The sequence below is a fragment of the Aquarana catesbeiana genome, linkage group LG06 (genome assembly GCF_042186555.1).
Source record: "Aquarana catesbeiana isolate 2022-GZ linkage group LG06, ASM4218655v1, whole genome shotgun sequence".
Lineage (NCBI taxonomy): Eukaryota > Metazoa > Chordata > Amphibia > Anura > Ranidae > Aquarana > Aquarana catesbeiana.
The window spans coordinates 359,846,848-359,869,158 of NC_133329.1; the positions used below are offsets into that span (position 1 = coordinate 359,846,848).

Sequence of the window (22,311 nt, forward strand, 5' to 3'; positions counted from 1 at the left end):
ACTTTCGGATGTGAAAGGATCTTCATCCACAACCTCACGATCACCTAAAAAGAAAGGAAACCCAAAATAAATTAGGTCTAAAAAAAATGCCGCCATCCATCTCTTATCTGAGCCTGTGGTCGCAGACACTCACCTGTTGTGGTGACTAGTTCCACCACGTCTTCTTCTTCCTCCTGCTCAGCTTGTGTTGGGGGGATTTCCCCTTCTTCCAGAGGGGGGGGGGGCTCTGGTCTCCTCGGATGAGGGGTGTCCTCCGAGTCTTTTCTCCCCTATGTAAAACAAAAATGGTATAATTAGCACACAGATATTTGATGGCAGAACTCTAAAGATGAAACATTGCTTGGAAGTGGGGTACAATTGTCTATTTTAGCCGAGTTCCAAGATGTAGCTTTTTTAGTGTCCTTTGTCAAGCTGCAATACTTTACCTGTTTAGTACAAGCTTCACAGATGGAGACCCCCCTATAGTATACACTGGAGCACCTGTGTGGCCCCCCTAATAAAAAGGGTGTTCTGGGGTCCCACACTAGTGCTCCAGTGTCCAGATGTGAAAACAGCTGCTCAGTGTCCTCTCCTTACACAGAATCTAATTTGCATTTCATTCTAGTAACAAAGCCATCTACACAACCCAATTCTTTGAAGACAAGTATAGGGCCTCAAAATGGTGGCCAAATGCATATGGGCTAAACAATGGTATTTTATAGTCCGAAAAAAAAATGTGTGATCCGAACGAATAATGTGCCCATGAACATGAAAGTTGCCATTTTAAACTGTACAACAGTTCCTAAAAGCACATGGAGCAGCACGAACGTAATAAATACAAGAACAATAGGAACACAGCACAACTACTTACTTTTTTGCAGCACTCTCCGGATCTTTCTGTACTGCTCATGTTCTCGTAATTTCAGGTCCGACCACCGCTTCCTGAGCTAATCTTTCGATCGTCGTACCCCGAATTTCTGGTGCAGACTCCTGACCACTTTCGCCATGATCTTGGCCTTTCGGACATTGGGGTTGGGGTAAGGCCCATACTTTCCATCATAGTCGGCCTTCTTCAGGATGTCCACCATCTCCAACATCTCCCCAAAGGACATATTTGAGTCCTTTAATCTCCTTCTGGATCGGGACGTTTCAGGCTCCGGCCTTTCCTCCTCCTCCTCCTCCTCGTTGCTGTAATTAGCACGATCCTGCTGTGCTCTTCCTCCACTGCGCCGAACAAAAAGGGGCGGGGAATAGAATAGAAAGAACGTCAGGGGCGGGCGGAGTTATACGCATGCGCAGTGTGTATAAATCGTAACGCGCGTGTCTTACGTACGATCTGTGAGCGGAGGAAGGAGCATCGGAGACGCCGATCGTGCTAACGAAGGTAGGATCTAAACTTGGGCCTATACTGCTTCGAAATTGAAGCCTATATTGTAACAAGATTAGGGGAGTTTGGCCTGACATTAGGGTTTGTCTTGTGTTGTGTCTTGCAGAGAAAATGGATGGGTTCAACGACCACAATTTCCTGCCCCTGTTTATTGACAAGTACAGAGAGCTGCCCTGTCTGTGGCAGGTCAGACACCCCCACTATAATCACAAACAAAAGAGGCAGGCAGCGCTGGAGAAACTGCTGGAGTTGGTGAAGCCGGTGGTCCCCACAGCAACCATCCCTTATTTCAAAGCTAAAATTGGTGGCCTGAGGAGCACTTATCTTAGGGAGCGCAAGAAGGTCACAGATTCCCAGAGGTCCGGAGCTGCAGCAGATGACGTTTATGTCCCCAGGCTGTGGTACTATGAGAGACTGCGATTTCTGTCAGACCACACTGAAGTCAGGGAATCCCTCTCTGCTCTTCCTTCCACGCTTCCTTCCACACCAGCTGAGGCTTCTGATGTCCAACCTGGGCCTTCCAGCCAGGAAGAAGTGGAGGAGCCCAGCTGGAGTCAGGTATAGCATTCTTCTACAGATTTCTGGGCAATAAATAAATGATGTTTACTAGATGTTATTATTGATCACTAATTGCTGCTTGAAAGTGTTTTACATATCAATACACAGTAGTGGGCACCCAAAATTGGGCCAAGAATGCAAAATGCTGGGCTCAGAAGGATAGTCTGTTATATTTGTTAACATTGAATTTGCAGCAGTCAGGAGGTGAAAATTGTGTGTGATTGATGAAAACAATACTAAAACTATGTCCCTTTTTCATACACAGGAAGACCTCAGCCAGGAGGAGGCTGTGGAATGTGGCAGTCAGGAGGAGGCGGGGATTAGTGGCAGCCAGGAGGAGGCGGGGCTAAGTGTCAGCCAAGAGAAGCCAGGGACAAGTCGCAGCCTGACTGAGTCTCAGGTCCCTCCCCTCCGCCTGCCATATAAAAGGGCCAGGAAGGCCACTCCCAGTCCTGTGCAGGATTCAGCGTACAGGCTGATCCAGGAGGCTTCGGCGTCCCTCAGAGCCTTCCCCAGTCCTTAAGAGGCCTTTGCCTGCATGGCTGCCACCAAATTGCAGGGCATGCAGGAGGGCCAACGCAAGATTTCTGAGGACCTGATTTATAAAGTCCTTCGTAAGGGGGAGAGTGGGGAACTGACACCCAAGACGGATGTCATTGAGATGGACCATCCTCCTCCTCCTCCTCCTCCTGCTGCCACAACTCCACCACCACAGCCAAAGGCTGGAAGGAAGCGTGGAAGGAAGACCAAAGAGTGATTGCCCTGGGTTCAGTCTGGTCTGACAGAAGATGCAGTCTCTCGTATGACCACAGCCTGGGGACAGAGATGTCATCTGCTGCTTTCCGGATCTCTGGGACTTCTGGACCAGACAGCCCTCCCTTAGATATGGACACCAATTTTGCTTTTAAATAATTGATGTCTGCCCTGGGAGTCCAAGGCTTCACCCACTTCTGCAGTTTCTCCAGCGTTGCCTCCCTCTTTGTTTATAGTTGTGACCCCTTAATAAAATATTTTTAGGTAAATTCTACTCTCCTGTGTGTGTTTTCATCCAAAAAGGACAGTTTGTTGGTGAGTATTCAGGTACATTTCTAAAGTACAATGTGAAATTAACAAGGGACAACAACACCAAACAATCTCCTCCTACAGATTAAATAGAACAACATATCAATGGTGTTGTGGGAACTTGTCACAAAAAAAACACAAACATTTTCGGGAGTACAAATCAAAATCACCAAAAAAAAAAAAATAAAAAGAGAAACACAAAAAAAGATTCTACATTAAAGTAAAAAAAAAAAAAAAAATATGTTGTCAGATGTGAGAAATCAAAATATATTGAGGGAATCCCGATAAATAGTAACGAAAAAAGTTTGTGAGAAGTGTGTGTGAATATGAGCATCAAAACGACTTAATTCTTGTCACATTATAAAGAAGAAGAGAGTGCGCTGTATTAAACCATTTTGAACATTGCAGCGTGACGAAAGTGCTTTATCCATTACGAACGCTAAGTTTACCAGAACGAGCTGTCCCGTGTCGGAATTTCTTCTGAGCATGCGTGGCACTTTGTGCGTCGGAACAGGCCACACACGGTCGGAATTGACGCGATCGGATTTTGTTGTCGGAAAATGTTATCTCCTGCTGTCCAACTTTGTGTGTCGGAAAATCCGATGGAAAATGTCCGATGGCGCCCACACACGGTCGGAATTTCCGACAACACGCTCCGATCGGACATTGTCCATCGGAAAATCCGACCGTGTGTACGGGGCATTAGTGTGTACCAGGCTTAAATAAGAGTTCATGCTAAGGCTTTGCATACACTTAAAAGGCTAAGTCCACCTTTTGCAAAAACAAAAAACAAACAAAAATACCCCCCAAAAACAAGTACAGTGCCTTGAAAAAGTATTCATACCCCTTGAAATGTTCTACATTTTGTCATGTTACAACCAAAAACATAAATGCATGCAATGCCAAGCTGCGGTTTGCAAAATGAGCAAAGTCCTTTCTTGTATTAGGAGAGGTATGGACTCCAGAGAGCAAGATATCATTTTGCTCCTGTACAAATCCTTAGTAAGACCTCATCTGGAATATGCAGTTCAGTTTTGGGCACCAGTTCTCAAAAAGGATATCGGGGAACTGGAGAAAGTGCAGAGAGGGGCAACCAAACTGATAAGAGGCATGGAGGAGCTCAGCTATGAGGAAAGATTAGAGGAACTGAATTTATTCTCTCTTGAGAAGAGGAGATTAAGGGGGGATATGATCAACATGTACAAATACATAATTGTTCCATATAGTGAACTTGGTGTTGTTATTCACTTTAAGGTCATCACAGAGGACACGGGGGCACTCTTTACACCTAGAGGAAAAAAGATTTAATCTCCAAATACGGAAAGGTTTCTTCAGAGTAAGAGCTGTGAAAATGTGGAATAGACTCCCTCCAGAGGTGGTTCTGGCCAGCTCAGTAGATTGCTTTAAGAAAGGCCTGGATACTTTCCTAAATGTACATAATATAACTGGGTACTGACATTTATAGGTAAAGTTGATCCAGGGAAAATCCGATTACCTCTCGGGGGATCAGGAAGGTTTTTTTCCCTTGCTGTAGCAAATTGGAGCATGCTTTCCTTTGGTTCTGTGATTCAACTGTGGGTGAAGGATTGTGTATATGGGATTGTATGATTTATTTTTATTTATTTATATATATATATATATATATATATATATATATATATATATATATAGATGGACATGTGTCTTTTTCAACCTGACTAACTGTGTAACTATATGTAGCTATGTAAATGTATATTATTGGGATTTTATGTGATAGACCAACACAAAGTGGCACATAATTGAAGTGAAGTGGAAGGAAAATGATAAATGGTTTTCAATTTTTTTTTACAAATAAATATTTGAAAAGTGTGGTGTGCATTTGTATTCAGCCCCCTTTACTCTGACACCCCTAACTACAATCTAGAGGAACCATTAGCCTTCAGAAGTCACCTAATCAGTAAATAGAATCCAGCTGTGTGTAATTTAATCTCAATATAAATACAGCTGTTTTGTGAAGCCCTCAGAGGTTTGTTAGAGAACCTTAGTGAACAAACAGCATCATGAAGGCCAAGGAACACACCAGACAGGTTAGGGATAAAGTTGTGGAGAAGTTTACAGCAGGGTTAGGTTATAAAAAAAATATACCAAGCTTTGAACATCTCACAAAGCACAGTTCAATTCATCATCTGAAAATGGAACGAGTATGGCAGTGGCAGTCTACATGGCAGTCTACCTAAACTGATAGGCCAGGCAAGGAGAACATTATTCAGAGAAGCAGCCTAAAGGCCCATGGTAGCTCTGGAGGAGCTGCAGAGATCCACTACTCAGATGGGGGAAACTGTCCACAGGACAACTATTAGTCATGCACTTGACTTAAAAAATCTGGCCTTTATGGAAGAGTGGCAAGAACAAAGCCACTGTTGAAAGAAAGCCATAAGAAGTCCCGTTTGCAGTTTGCAAGAAGCCATGTGGGGGACACAGAAAACATGTGGAAGAAGGTGCTTTGGTCAGATAAGACCAAAAAAAAACCTTTTTGGCCTAAAAGCAAAACGCTATGTGTGGCAGAAAACTAACACTGCACATCACCCTGAACACACCATCCCCACCGTGAAACATGGTGGTAGCAGCATCATGTTGTGGAGATGCTTTTCTTCAGTGGGGACAGGGAAGCTGGTCAGAGTTGATGGGAAGATGAATGGAGCCAAATACAAGGCAATCCTAGAAGAAAACGCGTTAGAGTTCGCAAAAGACTGAGACTGGGGCGGAGGTTTACCTTCCAATAGGACAACAACCCTAAACATACAGCCAGAGCTACAATGGAATGGTTTAGATCAAAGCATATTCATGTGGTAGAATGGCTCAGTCAAAGTCCAGACCTAAATCCAATTCAGAATCTGTGGCAAGACTTGAAAATTGCTGTTCAGACGCTCGCCATCCAATCTGACAGAGCTTGAGTTATTTTGCAAAGAAGAATGGGCAAAAAATTCACTCTCCAGATGTGCAAAGCTGGTAGAGACATCCCCAAAAAGACTTGCAGCTGTAATTGCAGCGAAAGGTGATGCTACAAAGTATTGACCCAGGGGGGCTGAATACAAATGCACGCCACACTTTTCACATATTTATTTGTAAAAAAATTTGAAAACCGTTTATCATTTTCCTTCCACTTCACAATTATGTGCCACTTTGTGTTGGTCTATCACATTAAATCCCAACAAAATACATTTACGTTTTTGGTTGTAACATGACAAAATGTGGAAAATTTCAAGGGGTATGAATACTTTTTCAAGGCACTGTAAGGCACTGTAAGGCTCGGTTCACACAGGGGCAACACGACTCTGGCCACGACTTTGCGAGGCGACCTGGACACGACCTGAGGGCGACACCACAGCGCGACTTGGGGCGACTTGGGGCAACTTACAAGGCGACTTCAAGTCGCCTCCAGGACAGGCGACTTTCCAGTGGCCAATCAAACAACAATCAGCTCTGGGGGAGGGAGGGGTTTGCTTGAGAAAACCATCTTCTCTTCCTGTGAAGTCGCTTCACTATAGACCACGATCCGACTTGTAGGCGACTTCCATTGAAATCTATGGGTACAAGTCGCCTAGAAGTCGCCTTGAACAGGGACCTTTTCTGAAGTCGGAGCGACTTCAGTAGCGTACATTAAGACGGCTCTCATTCACTTGCATGGAATTTCTGATGTCAAGCGACTTGGGGCGACTTGAGGTCTGACAAGTCGGATCCCAAGTCGCGGTAGTGTGAACCGACACTTAATGAAAACAAGTAAATGTAGCAACACTGATCAATGGTGATATTTTGCAATGAAGTTTGCAGAGCAGAGTCACAGGTGCAATGCACAGGCTCAGGTCCTTATAAGGGTATGGACCTGATTAGAGGAAGTGCTGCTGAACTACAGAGCTGGAGAGAGTGGAAAGATCCCCATTGCGCTCTATAAGGATGGTCTCAATGTTCGAGTCTAACGTAAGTTCGACTCGAACATCGGGTGTTCGTTTGTTCATAGAACAAACAAACTAATTGGGGGCTTGCGGGACGTTCACCCGCCGCATTGCGCCCCATAATGCACTGGGAGATCGCAGAGCATTGAAGGTTGCTGATTGGCCAAAGCATGCACCTGACCTGTAAGCTTTGGCCAATCACAGTGCAATGTGCTGTGAGAGCCATGTTTGGTCAAAGGCACGGTGCCTTTGGCCAATCATGACTCAGGGGCTATGTCCACTCCCCACACTGTATGAGGCTGCTTACATGGCGGTCATGTATAGTGTTATGAATGAAGCGAGAAAAGGCAGGTTAGTTAGTGGATTGAGCGTGCAGTTAGTGTAGAATATATAACCCAGTGCAGAGTATATAGTGCAGTAAGTGTAGTGTATATAACTCAGTGCAGAGTATATAGTGCAGTCATGTAGTGTATATAATGCAGTGCAGAGTATATAGTGCAGTGCAGAGTATATAATACAGTGTATTGAAGGGGAACCCTATGACAGAATTAAGAAGAAAAAACATAAAAATCTGGTCTGTTATAGATTTTACTTTTGAATATTTTTATTGAAGTAACAATGTCATTTAAGGCACAATCAATAAACAATAACGTAAACCAAGGTGAAAATCGAGCACCCACAGAGAGTGCCTTTCCTTCAAACAGATCATAAACACAAGACCTTTGAATAAGAGACAGGGAAATCTCAACATAAGATGTGTTTGGTGGGAGTACCAATAAAAATGACCATGTAACATAAAAAAAATGTCATTAACTGTAGAGTCAAGAAATATAAATTCGATCAACTAGGGACCGGTTGCATATTGTCCCATCAAGCTACTGTAACATGTAATATTAGGAATGACTGTTACAGGGAGAAAGAAATATGGCGTAAGGAACAGAGGAAGGGGGGGTAAGGAAATGGGGAAAAGGGGTGGGAAGAAAGAAAGAGTCCAATATAAAGGGAACCCCTGTGCACATTTCTACTAATCTCATATCAGCATAGAAATACATGTTCTGTCAAAGCATCTTGCAGTTATCCTGGTATAGATTTTAAGGGGATCTCCACGCCAAAATTTTAAGAAGAATCGACGTGGAGTCCCCCCAAAATCCATACCAGACCCTTATCCGAGCATGCAGCCTGGCAGGCCGGGAAAGGAGGGGGATGAGCGAGCCATACCAGGCTGCTTGCCCTCAACATGGGGAGGGTGCTTTGGGCTACACCCCAAAGCACCTTGTCTCCAAGGGTCTCTTCCCAAAAAACCCTGGCCGGTGGAAGCCCCATTTAACAAGGCAGACAGCTGTTATATAGGCAAAGGCCGGGCCACCTGATGATGTAACCGAGTGACCGCGCCCCCTTCTGACATCATGTGATGTCATGTGATGCCAGAAGGGGGCAGGGTCACAAGCCAAGTAACAAGCCAGTAGAATCTTGACAGTATCATGTGTGTTTTCATAATTATAGTAGCCTGTGATCAAAATCTCTTGGGAGAAATTTCATGATCCAGGGGTCCCAGACACACCAGAATTTAGGCATCGTATTCTGCCGGTGTGCCGTTAGCTTTACATGAACTAATATCCAATGCATGTTTTAACCTCTGAAATAGGAATGCATGGTGTTAGCCAGGCACATGCTATAACCTGTTTGCCAGCTGTGAGAACATGAGTAATGAGGAGAAATTGAGATTTAGAGAGTCCTTCATGTTTGCAATTCAAGAGGGCCTCAGGGGAGTCCAGTGCAGGAGCAGGACGAAAAAGGGCACATAGGATTTGGAGCATTTTCTGCCAAAGGTTTTGGGCTATTGGGCAGGACCACCAAATGTGGAAGAAGGTTCAGAGTTCCGGAAGACCACGAAAGCAATTTGCCGATGAATCAGCCAAGGTGTGTGTCAGTCTACTTGGAATAATGTACCATCAAAGTAGCACTTTATAATTACCGTAATTTCCACCACCGCTGCATTCCTGGAACATGATTTCATAGTTGCCCAGATCTGGTCCCATTGAGATTCACCCAAGGGTTGTTGAAGGTCCTGTTCCCATTTTAAGACGTCATTTAAAGAGTGGGTTGAGGTGTTCTCTTGGCCAGGGAAATAATTTCAATGGTGCCCATTCTCATCAATGCAGTGCAATTTTGTAAAAGGTTCCTGCGCTACTTTGGTGTGACTTCAGTGTGATTTGGCTCCATAGAATATACAAACCGCACTGAAAACTGCATCAAAATCGCATTGTGTGAACCAAGCCTATATATGGGGTGTAATATTTGGATTTAGACTTTACTATTAGTAGCCATTTATTTTTTTGTGCTTTGAGAAATATATTTCACGCTTTTTTGAAGTAACTTACTGTGTTTGATAGAGCCAGAACCTGTGGATGACAATGTTACCTTTTTCCTTGTTAATGGCTTTATAATTATGTACTTTTTTTATTTTTTATTTTTTTTTGTTTAACCTTCTATCAGATGTAGCAATTTCTGTACATGTGCTCTTTATGTGTATTTAACCAGTCACCTTTTAAAAGCTCTGACTTTCTTATTATTTTTCAGATTGTTTCCGATCCGAGGATCAGAGTTGAAATGGCGCTTCGTGAAGCCGGTCTTCACAAGACTTCCTATGCTAAAGAAATCTTACCTAAAATCCTTCCACCAAAACCACCGAGAAAGGACATGGAGTCCACCGTGTTTAAAAAATAGCACAACCTGTGCTGTAATACCCGTTTATCATTAAATTATTTATAGTGTTACTGAGGCTGTCATTACATTCCTGTTACCATGGGAGTGCTGCCTCCTGCACACTGACCTGGCAGCAAATGGACAAATATATCAGGTTATGGCTGTGCAGTAAGTATCATTATATTCGGCATGTGGATGGAGATTGAGACATTACATGTGAGAGATAGACCAGAGGTGACAGCTACACTGCTGCTCTGGAATTTAACAGCCCTTCTTGTTTACAAAGTGTTTATTGCCAGAAGCATTACATAAATTGCAGGACATTTTGCCGGAGTTGTGATTGCAGCAAAAGGAGCACAAGATGAATTTTGTAGCGATACAGGTGACATGTCTGACCATGGGGGCATAAGAGCTGGAAAGAGCAGTCGCCTTAGGGCATGGCGATCAAGATACTATAATATCTTCCTTATTTCACCGCACATTGTAACTTCTCATTTATCAGTTAAACCTGAATTAAGTCTTACAAATAAATAAAACCTTTCATTTAAAGGTGAACATTAAGTAAATACCTACAGTAATTGTACAGTGTGTGTATATATAAGACACAAATTAATGCAGCGTTTTTATTATTATTATTATTATTATTATTACATCATTAAATTTATTTTTCTATATCAGGGGTCTCCAACTTTCTAAACAAAAGGCCAATTTACTGCCCTTCAGACCTTATGGAGGCTGGCCCGTGGTCAGCAGGAGTGGAAAATGTCCCAGCATCAATGGGAGTAAACAATGCCCCATCTTTAGTTTCAGTGAGATGAATTGTGCCCTATCATTCGTGTTATTGGAAGGAACTGTGCCCCATTGTTGGTGTCATTGGTAGGAATTGTGCCCCATCGTTGGTTTCAGTGGATTAAATTGTGCCCCAAGGGCCAGGTAAAAGCAAGCCGCATCTGCCCCCCAGGCCACAGTTTTAAGACCACTGTTCCATATCTTTCATTGAGGGACACAGCATTTCTACAGTAAAACCATGCATTATACTGCCACCTACAGGAGTATGAGACACTTGACCAGTGGTCTCCAAACTGCAGCCCGAGCGCCAGATGTGGATCTTTGCTTGCCACGATTTGGCCCTTAAGGCACTATTTCCCCCACTGATACAAGGCACTCTTCCTGTCACTGACACAAATTATGGGGCACTATTCCCTTTACTGACACCAATTATGGGGCACTATGCCCCCCCATAGACACCATCGAAGGGGCACTATGCCTCCCACTAAATCCAATGATGGGACATAAATGACTTCCTCTGACACCAAGCATTTTCTACTCCCACTGGCCACAGTCCGCCCCTCCCCCCTCCTAAAGTCTGAAGGACAGTAATTGGCTCTTTGATTAGAAAGATTAGAGACCCCTGCACTAGACCAACAATCCACAACTAGGGCAGAGGTTGCTAGGGGTTCCTTGAGCTGTGGCTGCTTGACTTCCCATTTTATAGCACCTGCATAGTTCCAGGGTCAACGACACTTGGCGAAGCCAGCAGCATGACATCAATGATCTTTTTAGCTGTCTGTAAAGGCGGCATTCTAACCATCACTGTAGAGGTTTCGATCCTTCTACTGAACATATTAGGGATTTTTTTGCCATTGACCTCTGATGAATTGGTTTTAGTAAGGGTTCCCAGAAACCTGAAAGTATTTTTAGGGGTTACTCTGTAATAAAAAGTTTGAGAAAGACTACACTAGACAAAAAAAAATCTAAGGGGCCTGCTCCAATATGCCATAACCCAAGGCTGCTCAGTTTAGCTTGGTGTCCTAAGGAGGATAAATGCCTTCCTCCAGCTCTGATGATTAAAGATGCCGTGTTTGGATATTTCTTCAATCAATCTCTACTGATAAATTAAGGCTGGATGTCTAAAATCCTGACAGTCTCTCCAGACAGCCAACTAGCCAGAATTCCTAATTTATCAAAATATTGGTAATTGTTGCCTCTCAGCACAGGGCTGTACTACATGCGTCAGGCCAGATGTCAAGAAATCTTTGGATTTACAGCAAATGTAGGGTGACCATGCAGCCTGGATTGCCCGGGAAAGTCCCACATCTTGGAGGTCTGTCCCGGGCTCCAGGCATCTTCATTCCGGGACAATACAGTGTCAGATCTGGCTGATCAGAATGAAATTGACATGGCCGATGCAGCCGTTCACTATTCCGTGGCCATGTCTGTCTGTCTCCTCTTCCGGCTCTGCCACCCCACCAACGATTTCATCCTATCAGCAGAGAGCAAGGGGGCGGGAGGAGCTGGAGATCTGCACAGACAGCGGGATTGGCAGAGTCTTTTCATAACAGTTCCTCCCGCCCCCTACCCTGCTCTGCTGATAGGCAGGGTCATCTTTGCCCTCAAGGTAGTAGAGGGTGATTGGTTGGAGGAGCGGGGCTGCCAGTGGGGTAGTAATAAGGGGGATGGAGGTGTAGGTCGGGGATAGCAATGCTGGCTCCCTGTCAGACGTGCAGTGTATGGCTAATCCCGGTGATCGGTGCTCTGGCACCGCTCATCTCTCGTGACTGAAATGGAGGCGGGGCGCTGCCTCTGTCCCCGAGTCCCTCCCGTGCTTCCCAGTCCTCAGGTCCCTCCTTCTCGGTGCTCGCTCACTCGCTCCCCCCCAGCTGCTCCCTCCCTGATCGTCTCCCCCAGCTCTGACCCAGGTCCCTCTGACCGTTCCAGGGTCCCCTCTGCCCTCTACTCCTCCATTGAACCCTATGTGGAAGGGAGCCCTCTCTTCTTCCTGTACCTCCCATCTACCCTGCACTCTTCACCCCTCTACTCTACAGAACCCTGCCCCCAAGCCCATAGTACCCTGCACCCCTCTACAGAACCCTGTCCCCGACCCATAGTACCCTGCACCCCTCTACAGAACCCTGCCCCTAGCCCATAGTACCCTGCACCCCTCAACAAAACCCTACACCCAACCCAAAGTACCCTGCACCCCTCTACAGTACCCTGCCCCCAACCCATAGTACCCTGCACCTCTGTACAGAAGCCTGCCCCAGCCCATAGTACCCTGCACCCCTCCACAGAACCCTGCCCCCAACCCATAGTACCCTGCAGCCCTCCACAAAACCCTGCCCCCAACCCATAGCATCCTGCACCCCTCCACAGAACTTTGCCCCCAAAACATAGTACCCTGCACCCCTCCACAGATTCCTGCACCCTTCCACAGAACCCGGCCCCCAGCCAATAGTACCTGCACCCCTCCACAGAACCCTGCCCCCAACCCATAGTACCCTGCACCCCTCCACAGAACCCTGCCCAAACCCATAGTACCCTGCACCCCTCCACAGAACCCTGCCCTCAACCCATAATACCCTGCACCCCTCTACAGAACCCTGTCCCCAGCCCATAGTACCCTGCACCCCTCTACAGAACCCTGCCCCAACCCATAGTACCCTACACCCCTCCACAGAACCCTGCCCCCAACTCATAGCACCCTGCACCCCTCTACAGAACCCTGCCCCCAGCCCATAGTACCCTGCACCCCTCCACAGAACCCTGCCCCAACCCAGAGTACCCTGCACCCCTCTACAGAATCCTGCCCCCAACCCATAAGACCCTGCACCCCTCTACAGGACCCGACCCCCAGCCCATAGAACCCTGCAGCCCTCCACAGAACCCTGCCCCCAAACCATAGCATCCTGCACCCCTCCACAGAACTTTGCCCCCAAAACATAGTACCCTGCACCCCTCCACAGATTCTTGCACCCCTCCACAGAACCCTGCCCCCAACCCATAGTACCCTGCACCCCTCCACAGAACCCTGCCCCAACCTGTAGTACCCTGCAACCCTCCACAGAACCCTGCCCCCAACCCATGGTACCCTGCACCCCTCTACAGAACCCTGTCCCCAGCCCATAGTACCCTGCATCCCTCTGCAGAACCCTGCCCCAACCCATAGTACCCTACACCCCTCCACAGAACCCTGCTCCCAACCCATAACACCCTGTACCCCTCTACAGAACCCTGCCCCAAGCCCATAGTACCCTGCACCCCTCCACAGAACCCTGCCCCAACCCAGAGTGCCCTGCACCCCTCTACAGAACCCTGCCCCCAACTCATAGTACCCTGCACCCCTCTACAGGACCCGGCCCCCAGCCCATAGTACCCTGCACCCCTCCACAGAAACCTGCACCAAACTCATAGTACCCTGCACCCATCCACAGAACCCTGCCCCAACCCATAGCACCCTGCATCCCTTTACAGAACCCTGCCCCCAACCCATAGTACCCTGCACCCCTCTACAGAACCCTGCAGCCCTCACTATACACCCTGCCCCCAACCCATAGTATCCTACACCCCTCTCCAGAACCCTGCACCCTACACTATACACCCTCACTATTGGCTGGCAAGTGGCACACTGCATCTGGCAGCAGGCTATGGGTGGCAATTGGCACATTGCATCCGGTGGCAAGCAACAAACTGCATCTGGCAGCAGACGAAGGTGGCAAGTGACAAGCTGCATCTGGGGGCAGGCGACAGTGGCATGCTGTATCTGGTGGCAAGTGACAAGCTTAGGGTTCCCACTGATTCTGCATTATGGAGAGTTGAACTATTTCATTATATATTACAATGTAGTAATAGAAACAATGTGATTTGATCATCCTGACACCATATCAAGTATGGTGTTGGGATGATTTAAGTGCTAACAGCAGCCATTCACCCAACAAATCACCCGCCGCCGAATTCCCTGTCAACCCAGAGACTACATTCCTCCCCCCTTCCACGAAACCAGTCCCCCATGCAAAAAAGGTTGGGGACCGCTGTTCTAAAGTGACATCACTTCCTCCTAGCGTTCTATGATAGAGATAGCCACGCAGCAGGGGAAATGAATGACAGATTCCATCGTCGGCGAGGGTTTTGAAATCATATTTTTTTGGGAAGGGGGGTGACCCTGAATAGCAGTTTGGAAATGTGGTTGGTTACCCTAAGCAAATGCCTATTCCAGGCCTAGATCAGAGGGGCCCTGATCTCCCACACAGGCTCTGTAGGCTCTCTGCTGCAGACTTGCTGTACTAGGAGGATTCCTGTGAGGCATAATGGAGGCCTCGTCTTTATAACTGCTAGAACCCGGGGACGCGTTATGATTATTTGCCCACTGAGGTGTGCCCGCCCCTTTGGGGACTGCTTTCAGACATCCCAATGTATTGGCTCTAGAGGTGCCTGCCACTCAGTGAACAACAGAAAAGGGTATTTTAGGGCAAGTACAAAAATCCCATGTTTATATGTATGCCGTGTAAGTACCTGAATTTTACTTGGTATCTTCTCTTGCAATTTCCCTGTACAGCAGAACTCAGACTGGTAGAAGCACTTGTACTGCAGAGCTCATTTAATAACAAGGAACATGCTGATAGAGCGAGAATAACAGATGAGCTTATCGGTCTGCTATTTTCCTTTCACAGGTTAGGGGAAGGAAAAGACCTATAAATATTAACTGCAGCAGAAAAAAAAATCAGGTCCCCTACCAGCCAGGGGTTTGCAATGTAGCAGAGTTATGTAAATCCCAGAACTGCATGGACACAAATACAAACCCTTTGGCAGATAAATAGCTCCCATATATGTATATGTCTATGTATTTAGCTGTTACGTTTTAATCCTGTTTGCCCAGACACACCTGCCAGGACAGTATAGCCAGGACAGAAAGGTTTGCTTTAATAAGGCCCCAACATTACCCATGACTTTTTTTTTTTTACATTTAGGCTGGGTTCACATCTATGCGAATTGGATTTTTTTAACTATAGGGATAAAACTTTTTCGCAGAAGGGAGTTTAACAAGACTAGTGGCCACTCATTAAAATTAGAAGAAAAGAGGTTTAACCTTAAACTAAGTAGAGGGTTCTTTACTGTAAGAGCGGCAAGGGTGCGGAATTCCCTTCCACAAGCGGTGGTCTCAGCAGGGGGCATTGATAGTTTCAAGAAACTATTAGATAAGCACCTGAACGACCGCAACATACAGGAATATACAATTTAATACTGACATATAATCACACACATGGGTTGGACTTGAAGGACTTGTGTCTTTTTTCAACCTCACCTACTATGTAACTATGATTTGGGTTTCCCCGCATCCAATTTGCATGGTGGGAGATTTTGACCGACTCTCTATGGAGCAGGTTCACATATCTTCCCTGTGGCTCCGGTGCGAATTTGCACAGGGGTCCTGTGCGCCTTTTGGTCCCTTTTCAGGTCGGAATTCAGTCAAAAATTTGGGCTGAACTCTGACCTGAAATGGTGAACAGGGACGCACCGGACCTCTGCTGTGAGCCGCATGCGGCAATAGTGTGAACCCAGCCTTACACAGTAAGAAAGGATTTTACAATAATTAAAATATTTCATGCAATACATTAAAAACTTAATTTGAATTTCGAAATAAAATCTAAAAAAAAAGCTGGGAACTAATTGTTTAAAACAGCAACCCCTCCTGGTTTTCTTTAAAGTGGATGTAAACCTGAAAAAAAAATGTTTTAATGAAGACTTCTACCTGGTACAGTAGAGGATGTCAAGTCATCTGTGCCCAGTCTTGCCACAAAGAGTTAATTCAGCTTTGAGCAATTCTCTTGTCTTTTTGTAGCAAGATAAAAAATGATACACAGATAAGTTTGTGTTGCCACATCCCCCACTGCAGTGACTGACATCTGATTTCTTTATCTCATGAACTGCATGAGAGAGAGAGTGTTACGATTCCAGCTTCACATCCCCCCTCCTTTCTTCTCCAGCTCTCTCCCAGGATTGGCTGCTCCACACCTCAGCATGATTGGGCATACTGAAGTCATGTGGTGCCTTTCCTGAGTTTTGACTGGATGTTACTCAAAACTCAGGAGTAGGAGAGTGTAGAGGTGCAAAGAAACATGCCCACCGATTCCAGAGTTTTGTGGGGCTCCTACTGCTGAAGGGGGGTGACATTTGCAAGGTAGGGATACATGCAGGAGATTTGCATGTACAGAGTATCTCACAAAAGTGAGTACACCCCTCACATTTTTGTAAATATATTATTATATCTTTTCATGTGACAACACTGAAGAAATTATACTTTGCTACAATGTAAAGTAGAGAGTGTACAGATTGTATAACAGTGTAAATTTGCTGTCCCCTCAAAATAACTCAACACACAGCCATTAATGTCTAAACCACTGGCAACAAAAGTGAGTACACCCCTAAGTAAAAATGTCCAAATTTGGCCCAATTAGCCATTTTCCCTCCCTGGTGTCATGTGACTCGTTAGTGTTACAAGGTCTCAGGTGTGAATGGGGAGCAGGTGTGTTAAATGTAGTGTTATCGCTCTCAGTCTCTCATACTGGTCACTGGAAGTTCAAATCTCATGGCAAAGAATTGTTGCTGTACATAAAGATGGCCTAGGCTATAATAAGATTGGCAAGACCCTGAAACTGAGCTGCAGCACGGTGGCCAAGACTATACAGCGGTTTAACAGGACATCCTCCACTCAGAACAGGCGCCGCCATGGTCGACAAAAGAAGTTGCGTGTGCGTGCTCAGCGTCATATCCAGAGGTACTCTTTGGGAAATAGACGTATGAGTGCTGCCAGCATTGTTGCAGAGGTTGAAGGGGTAATGGGTCAGACTGTCAGTGCTCAGACCATATGCTGCACACTGCATCAAATTGGTCTGCATGGCTGTCGTCCCAGAAGGAAGCCTCTTCTAAAGATGGTGCACAAGAAAGACCACAAACAGTTTGCTGAAGACAAGCAGACTAAGCACGTGGATTACTGGAACCATGTCCTGTGGTCTGATAGGACCAAGATAAACTTATTTGGTTCAGCTGGTGTCAAGTGTGTGTGGTGGCAACCGGGTGAGGAGTACAAAGACAAGTGTGTCTTGCCTACAGTCAAGCATGGTGGTGGGAGTGTCATGGTCTGGGGCTGCATGAGTGCTGCAGGCCAGTGGCGGCTGGTGCTCAAAATTTTTGGGGGGCGCAAACAAACTGAAAAATTCGGAAAAAAAAACATCAATTGCAGCCTCACTGTGCCATCAAACGCAGCCACTGTGCCTTCAAACGCAGCCACTGTGCCCATCAAATGTAGCCACTGTGCCCATCAATCGCAGCCACTGTGCCCATCAAACGCAGCCACTGTGCCCATCAGTAGCAGCCACTGTGCCCATCAAACGCAGCCACTGTGCCCAGCAATAGCAGCCACTGTGCCCAACAAACGTAGCCACTGTGCCCATCAAACGCAGCCACTGTGCCAATCAATAGCAGCCACTGTGCCATCAAACACAGCCATTGTGCCCATCAAACGCAGCCACTGTGCCCATCAATCGCAGCCACTGTGCCCATCAAACGCAGCCACTGTGCCCATCAATAGCAGCCACTGTGCCCATCAATTGCAGAGTGCTGTGGACTTTAAAATGAGTATTTGACACATGGGGGGGAGCTAATCACACACTGCTGCAGTGGTGCTGGCCGTGTGTCTTTGCCTCTGCTTGCTGGAGAGGGGGAGAGGGGAGCTCCACCAGGCTGAGTATGGACCCACAGGAAACGGGGAGAAGCCTCGCTGTGTGCAGAGCCTTGCAGCTGCCAAGGAAAAGTCAGATCTGTGTGGAGGTCACACAGGCCTCACCCCTGCTCAATGGACTGTGACAGAAATAGCAGAGCCGTGATGAGCAGAGCTGAAACTGAGAGCTGCACCTTGCAGGAGGAGGAGGACAGTGGGATGGGAGGAGCTGGGCTTGCTCACCTCTAAGGCAGGTCCCGAGCCTGGTATTAGCTGGGGAGAGGGGAGGAGGAGGTGGGGAGGGAAATCCCGAGGACACATGAATGGTTGTTAAGGACGCTGCGGCCCCGTTCCTTAACAACCAATAATTGCCAGCATTTCACGGAGCTGCTGACATCACTTCCTGTTTACCACTGGCACAGGGAAACCGGAAGTGACATCTTAACTCGGAGAACAAAGCATCTGGCTGGGCGGAAGTTGTCCAGTGCGATGGACTGCGCTACAAGGCAATTCAAATCTCTGCAAATGAAGCGTCTCGTCTCCTATCTCGTGATTTCATAGACGTGGCGTTTCCTATAGTGCACTGTGTCCGGTGCGCTTAAGTGCACAGAGCACTTAAAAAAAATAACAATAGAAAAAAATGTCCTTTGTGACTGCTGGGGCTGGGGGGGGGGGGGTCCGCCACTGTTGCCAGCCCTGGGGAGCTACAGTTCACAGAGGGAACCATGAATGCCAACATGTACTGTGACTTACTGAAGCAGACCATGATCTCTTCTCCCTTCAGAGACTGGGCCGCAGTGCAGTATTCCAGCATGATAACTACCCCAAACACACCTCCAAGACGACCACTGCCTTGCTGAGGGTAAAGGTGATGGACTGGCCAAGCATGTCTCCAGACTTAAACCCTATTGAGCCTCTGTGGGGCATCCTCAAACGGAAGGTGGAGGAGCGCAAGGTCTCTAACATCCAGCAGCTCTGTGATGTCGTCATGGAGGAGTGGAAGAGGACTTCAGTAGTAACCTGTGAAGCTCTGGTGAACTCCATGCCCAAGAGGGTTAAGACAGTGCTGGAAAATAATGGTGGCCACACAAAATATTGCCACTTTGGGCCCAAATTGGACATTTTTACTTAGGGGTGTACTCACTTTTCTTGCCAGCGGTTTAGACATTAATAGCTGTGTATTGAGTTATTGAGGGGACAGCAAATTCACACTGTTATACAAGCTGTACACTCACTACTTTACATTGTAGCAAATTGTCATTTCTTCAGTGTTGTCACATGAAAAGATATAATAAAATATTTACAAAAATGTGAAGGGTGTACTCATTTTTTGTGAGGAAGGGTCGGTTCACACATGGGCAACACGACTTTAACGTGACTTTGTACCGCGACTTCAACGCGGCTTCAGCGCGACTTTGGCACGACTTCGGCAAATTACGAGGCGACTTCAAGTCGCCTCCATGACGGGCGACTTCGCTGGCGGCCCCCCCCACCGTACCAGGCCGCATGCCCTCAACATGGGGGGTGCTTTGGGGCATGGGGGGCGCAGTGTGCGCCCCCCCCAAAGCACCTTGTCCCCATGTTGATGAGGACAAGGGCCTCTTCCCGACAACCCTGGCCGTTGGTTGTCGGGGTCTGCGGGTGGGGGGCTTATCGGAATCTGGGAGCCCCCTTTAATAAGGGGGCCCCCAGATCCCGGCCCCCACCCTATGTGAATGAGTATGGGGTACATGGTACCCCTACCCATTCACCTAGGGAAAAAAAGCGTCAATAAAACAAACAGTACACAGGTTTTTAAAATAATTTATTAGGCAGCTCCGGGATCTTCTTCCGACTTCGGGGGTCCTCTTCCGACTTCGGGGGTCTCTCTGCCGTCTCCTCCCGGTGTCCGCATCTTCTGCCGGCTCCTCCGCTATCTTCTGCAGCTCAATTGCTAGCGGTGGTCCGGACTTCTGCCTTCTTCTTTTCTTCCAGAGATGTTGACACGACGCTCTCTCCAGCTGGAATGGTCTCTGAACGCTCCGCAACGGACTTATATAGGCGGTGACCCCGCCCCCTTATGAGGTCACTGTCCCAGGGCATGCTGGGGCTGTGCCGTCATAAGGGGGCGTGGTCATCACCCGGTGACCACGCCTCCTAAAACGTCACAGACCCAGCATGCCCAGGGACTGTGACGGCATAAGGGGGCGGGGTCACCGCCTATATAAGTCCCTTGCAGAGCGCACAGAAACCATTCTGGCTGGGGAGAGCGTCGTGTCAACATCTCTGGAAGAGAAGAGGGAAGAAGATGATCCAGAGGTCCGGACCACCGCTGGCAAAAGAGCGCCAGAAGATAGCGGTGGAGCCGGCAGAAGATGCGGACACCGAGAGAAGACGCCGGAGAGACCCCCGAAGTCGGAAGAAGATCCCGGAGCTGCCTAATAAATTATTTTAAATACCTGTGTACTGTGTTTTTTATTGACGCTTTTTTCCCTAGGTGAATGGGTAGGGGTACCATGTACCCCATACCTATTCACATAGGGTGGGGGGCCGGGATCTGGGGTAGAACGTTTTTTTTAATTTTTTATCTTGCCCCATTTTAGTCAGCAGGGTAAAAAACCTGCATGCAGCTCCCCCCAATACTCCCCCTAAATACAGTTCATATCAGAGCCCGATCTCAATCCAGCGATGATGCTGGTGCAGAGAGCCGAGGCTCTTTTGGGTCTCTTGCTCCTCATTGGCTCAGATGCAGCAGTGGGAGTCATTGGCTCTCGCTGCTGTCAATCAGAGGCAGTGGGGGGCGGGGAGAGATGAGTCCTGCTCTGTGTGTTTTATGGACACAGAGCAGGGCTCGGGAGCAAGCACATGCCTGCCTCCATAGCAAGCAGCCTGGAGCAATGGCGGGGGGACTGAGAAGAGGAGGATCGGGGCTCCTCTGTGCAAAATCATTGCACAGAGCAGGTAATTAAATAAACTATAAATCATGAAGTACTCCAGTGCAAATATATAATAGTATAAAAAAAAGAAATTGTGTAAAAAATGTGTAGGTGAGATATTGCTGCAGACACTAAAGAAGTGTTCTCACCTACACCTGTATATCAAAGTTTTATATTAAAGGAACTGTTCTTTTATTATAACAGAGCAGGTAAGTATGTCATAGCAAATTACAATAACAATAAAAAAAATAACCTTTAGTATTATTTTAATACTCACACAAGTTCTCCAATAACTAAAATGTCTTTATTATATATATATATATATTATAGTACATACAGTACATCCTAAATATACAGTACCAAATATCACCAATATACACATTTCACAACAATACATTTTTTTACAGCACCAAGAGTTAAAAAAAAACACATAGATAATGGTTTAGCTGACATATGTATGAAAAATAACACTTTTTATAGGCAAGTTACTTTATCTATAGCAAGAATAACAGGTAAATAACACAAATGTGTAGTATTACAGCATTTTACTTATATAGCACCATTAGTGAATAGTTACTCTAAAAGCTTACATTATGGAATTGAGCAACCATCAGTGACAATAAAAGACGAAAGATATTTTTCTTCGGAGCCCAGAAAATGCACATTACCTCTACTTAATGGGAACAATTATTTTGTGTGATGAACGGCCCATTATTGTTGAGTAGAAAACAGTGACATAAATAAATCAATTGCATAGCCACTTTGCATGGTTGACTGTAGCTTTACTAGAAAATAAAGTGACATCGCTCAGTAGCAGTATGTCCCAAGGCTGCCTATAAAATGTAAGTGTATGTGTGAGCAAAGTAAAAAACAAAACAAAAAAAAAAAAAACTGCATGTTTTATCGCTTTAAAAATGCAAGTGTAAATAAAAAATAAAATAAGATGCCTGATCAGCAATCCAACAAGCTATTAATTTGCTGTTGTTGGCTGACAACTACTTCTGCTGCATTGCAGTCCCAGGCAGTGTTGTCAGCCTCTCTGCCCCTCTCTACATGCCTACATTGCTATTATGATAACAATGTGCTTATGCCCATGGATGGTTTAAGATGCAAATATGCTCTAATGTAGACATTTTTGTAATGGAAGCTACTATGAGTAGAGATCGGCAGGATTCCCCCAAGCCAGTTACTACGGACATAGGCACACACCCAGGACCTACATCTTTCAAGAGCCATTAAGGGCTCATGTACACAGATGGTTTGAGGTGCAAATATGCT

General features: G+C 46.4%; 1 protein-coding gene across 1 annotated transcript in view; it reads left to right on the top strand.

The window, feature by feature from the left end:
- Positions 1 to 10,059, top strand: part of CCDC148 (coiled-coil domain containing 148) — a 420,305-nt gene extending 410,246 nt beyond the window's left edge. Inside the window, exon 15 of the mRNA XM_073634118.1 lies at positions 9,499 to 10,059. Coding sequence (XP_073490219.1) covers positions 9,499 to 9,645 — 147 coding nt within the window. The 3' untranslated portion in view covers positions 9,646 to 10,059. The remainder of the gene's footprint in view (positions 1 to 9,498) is intronic.
- The last annotated feature ends 12,252 nt before the right edge of the window (positions 10,060 to 22,311 follow it).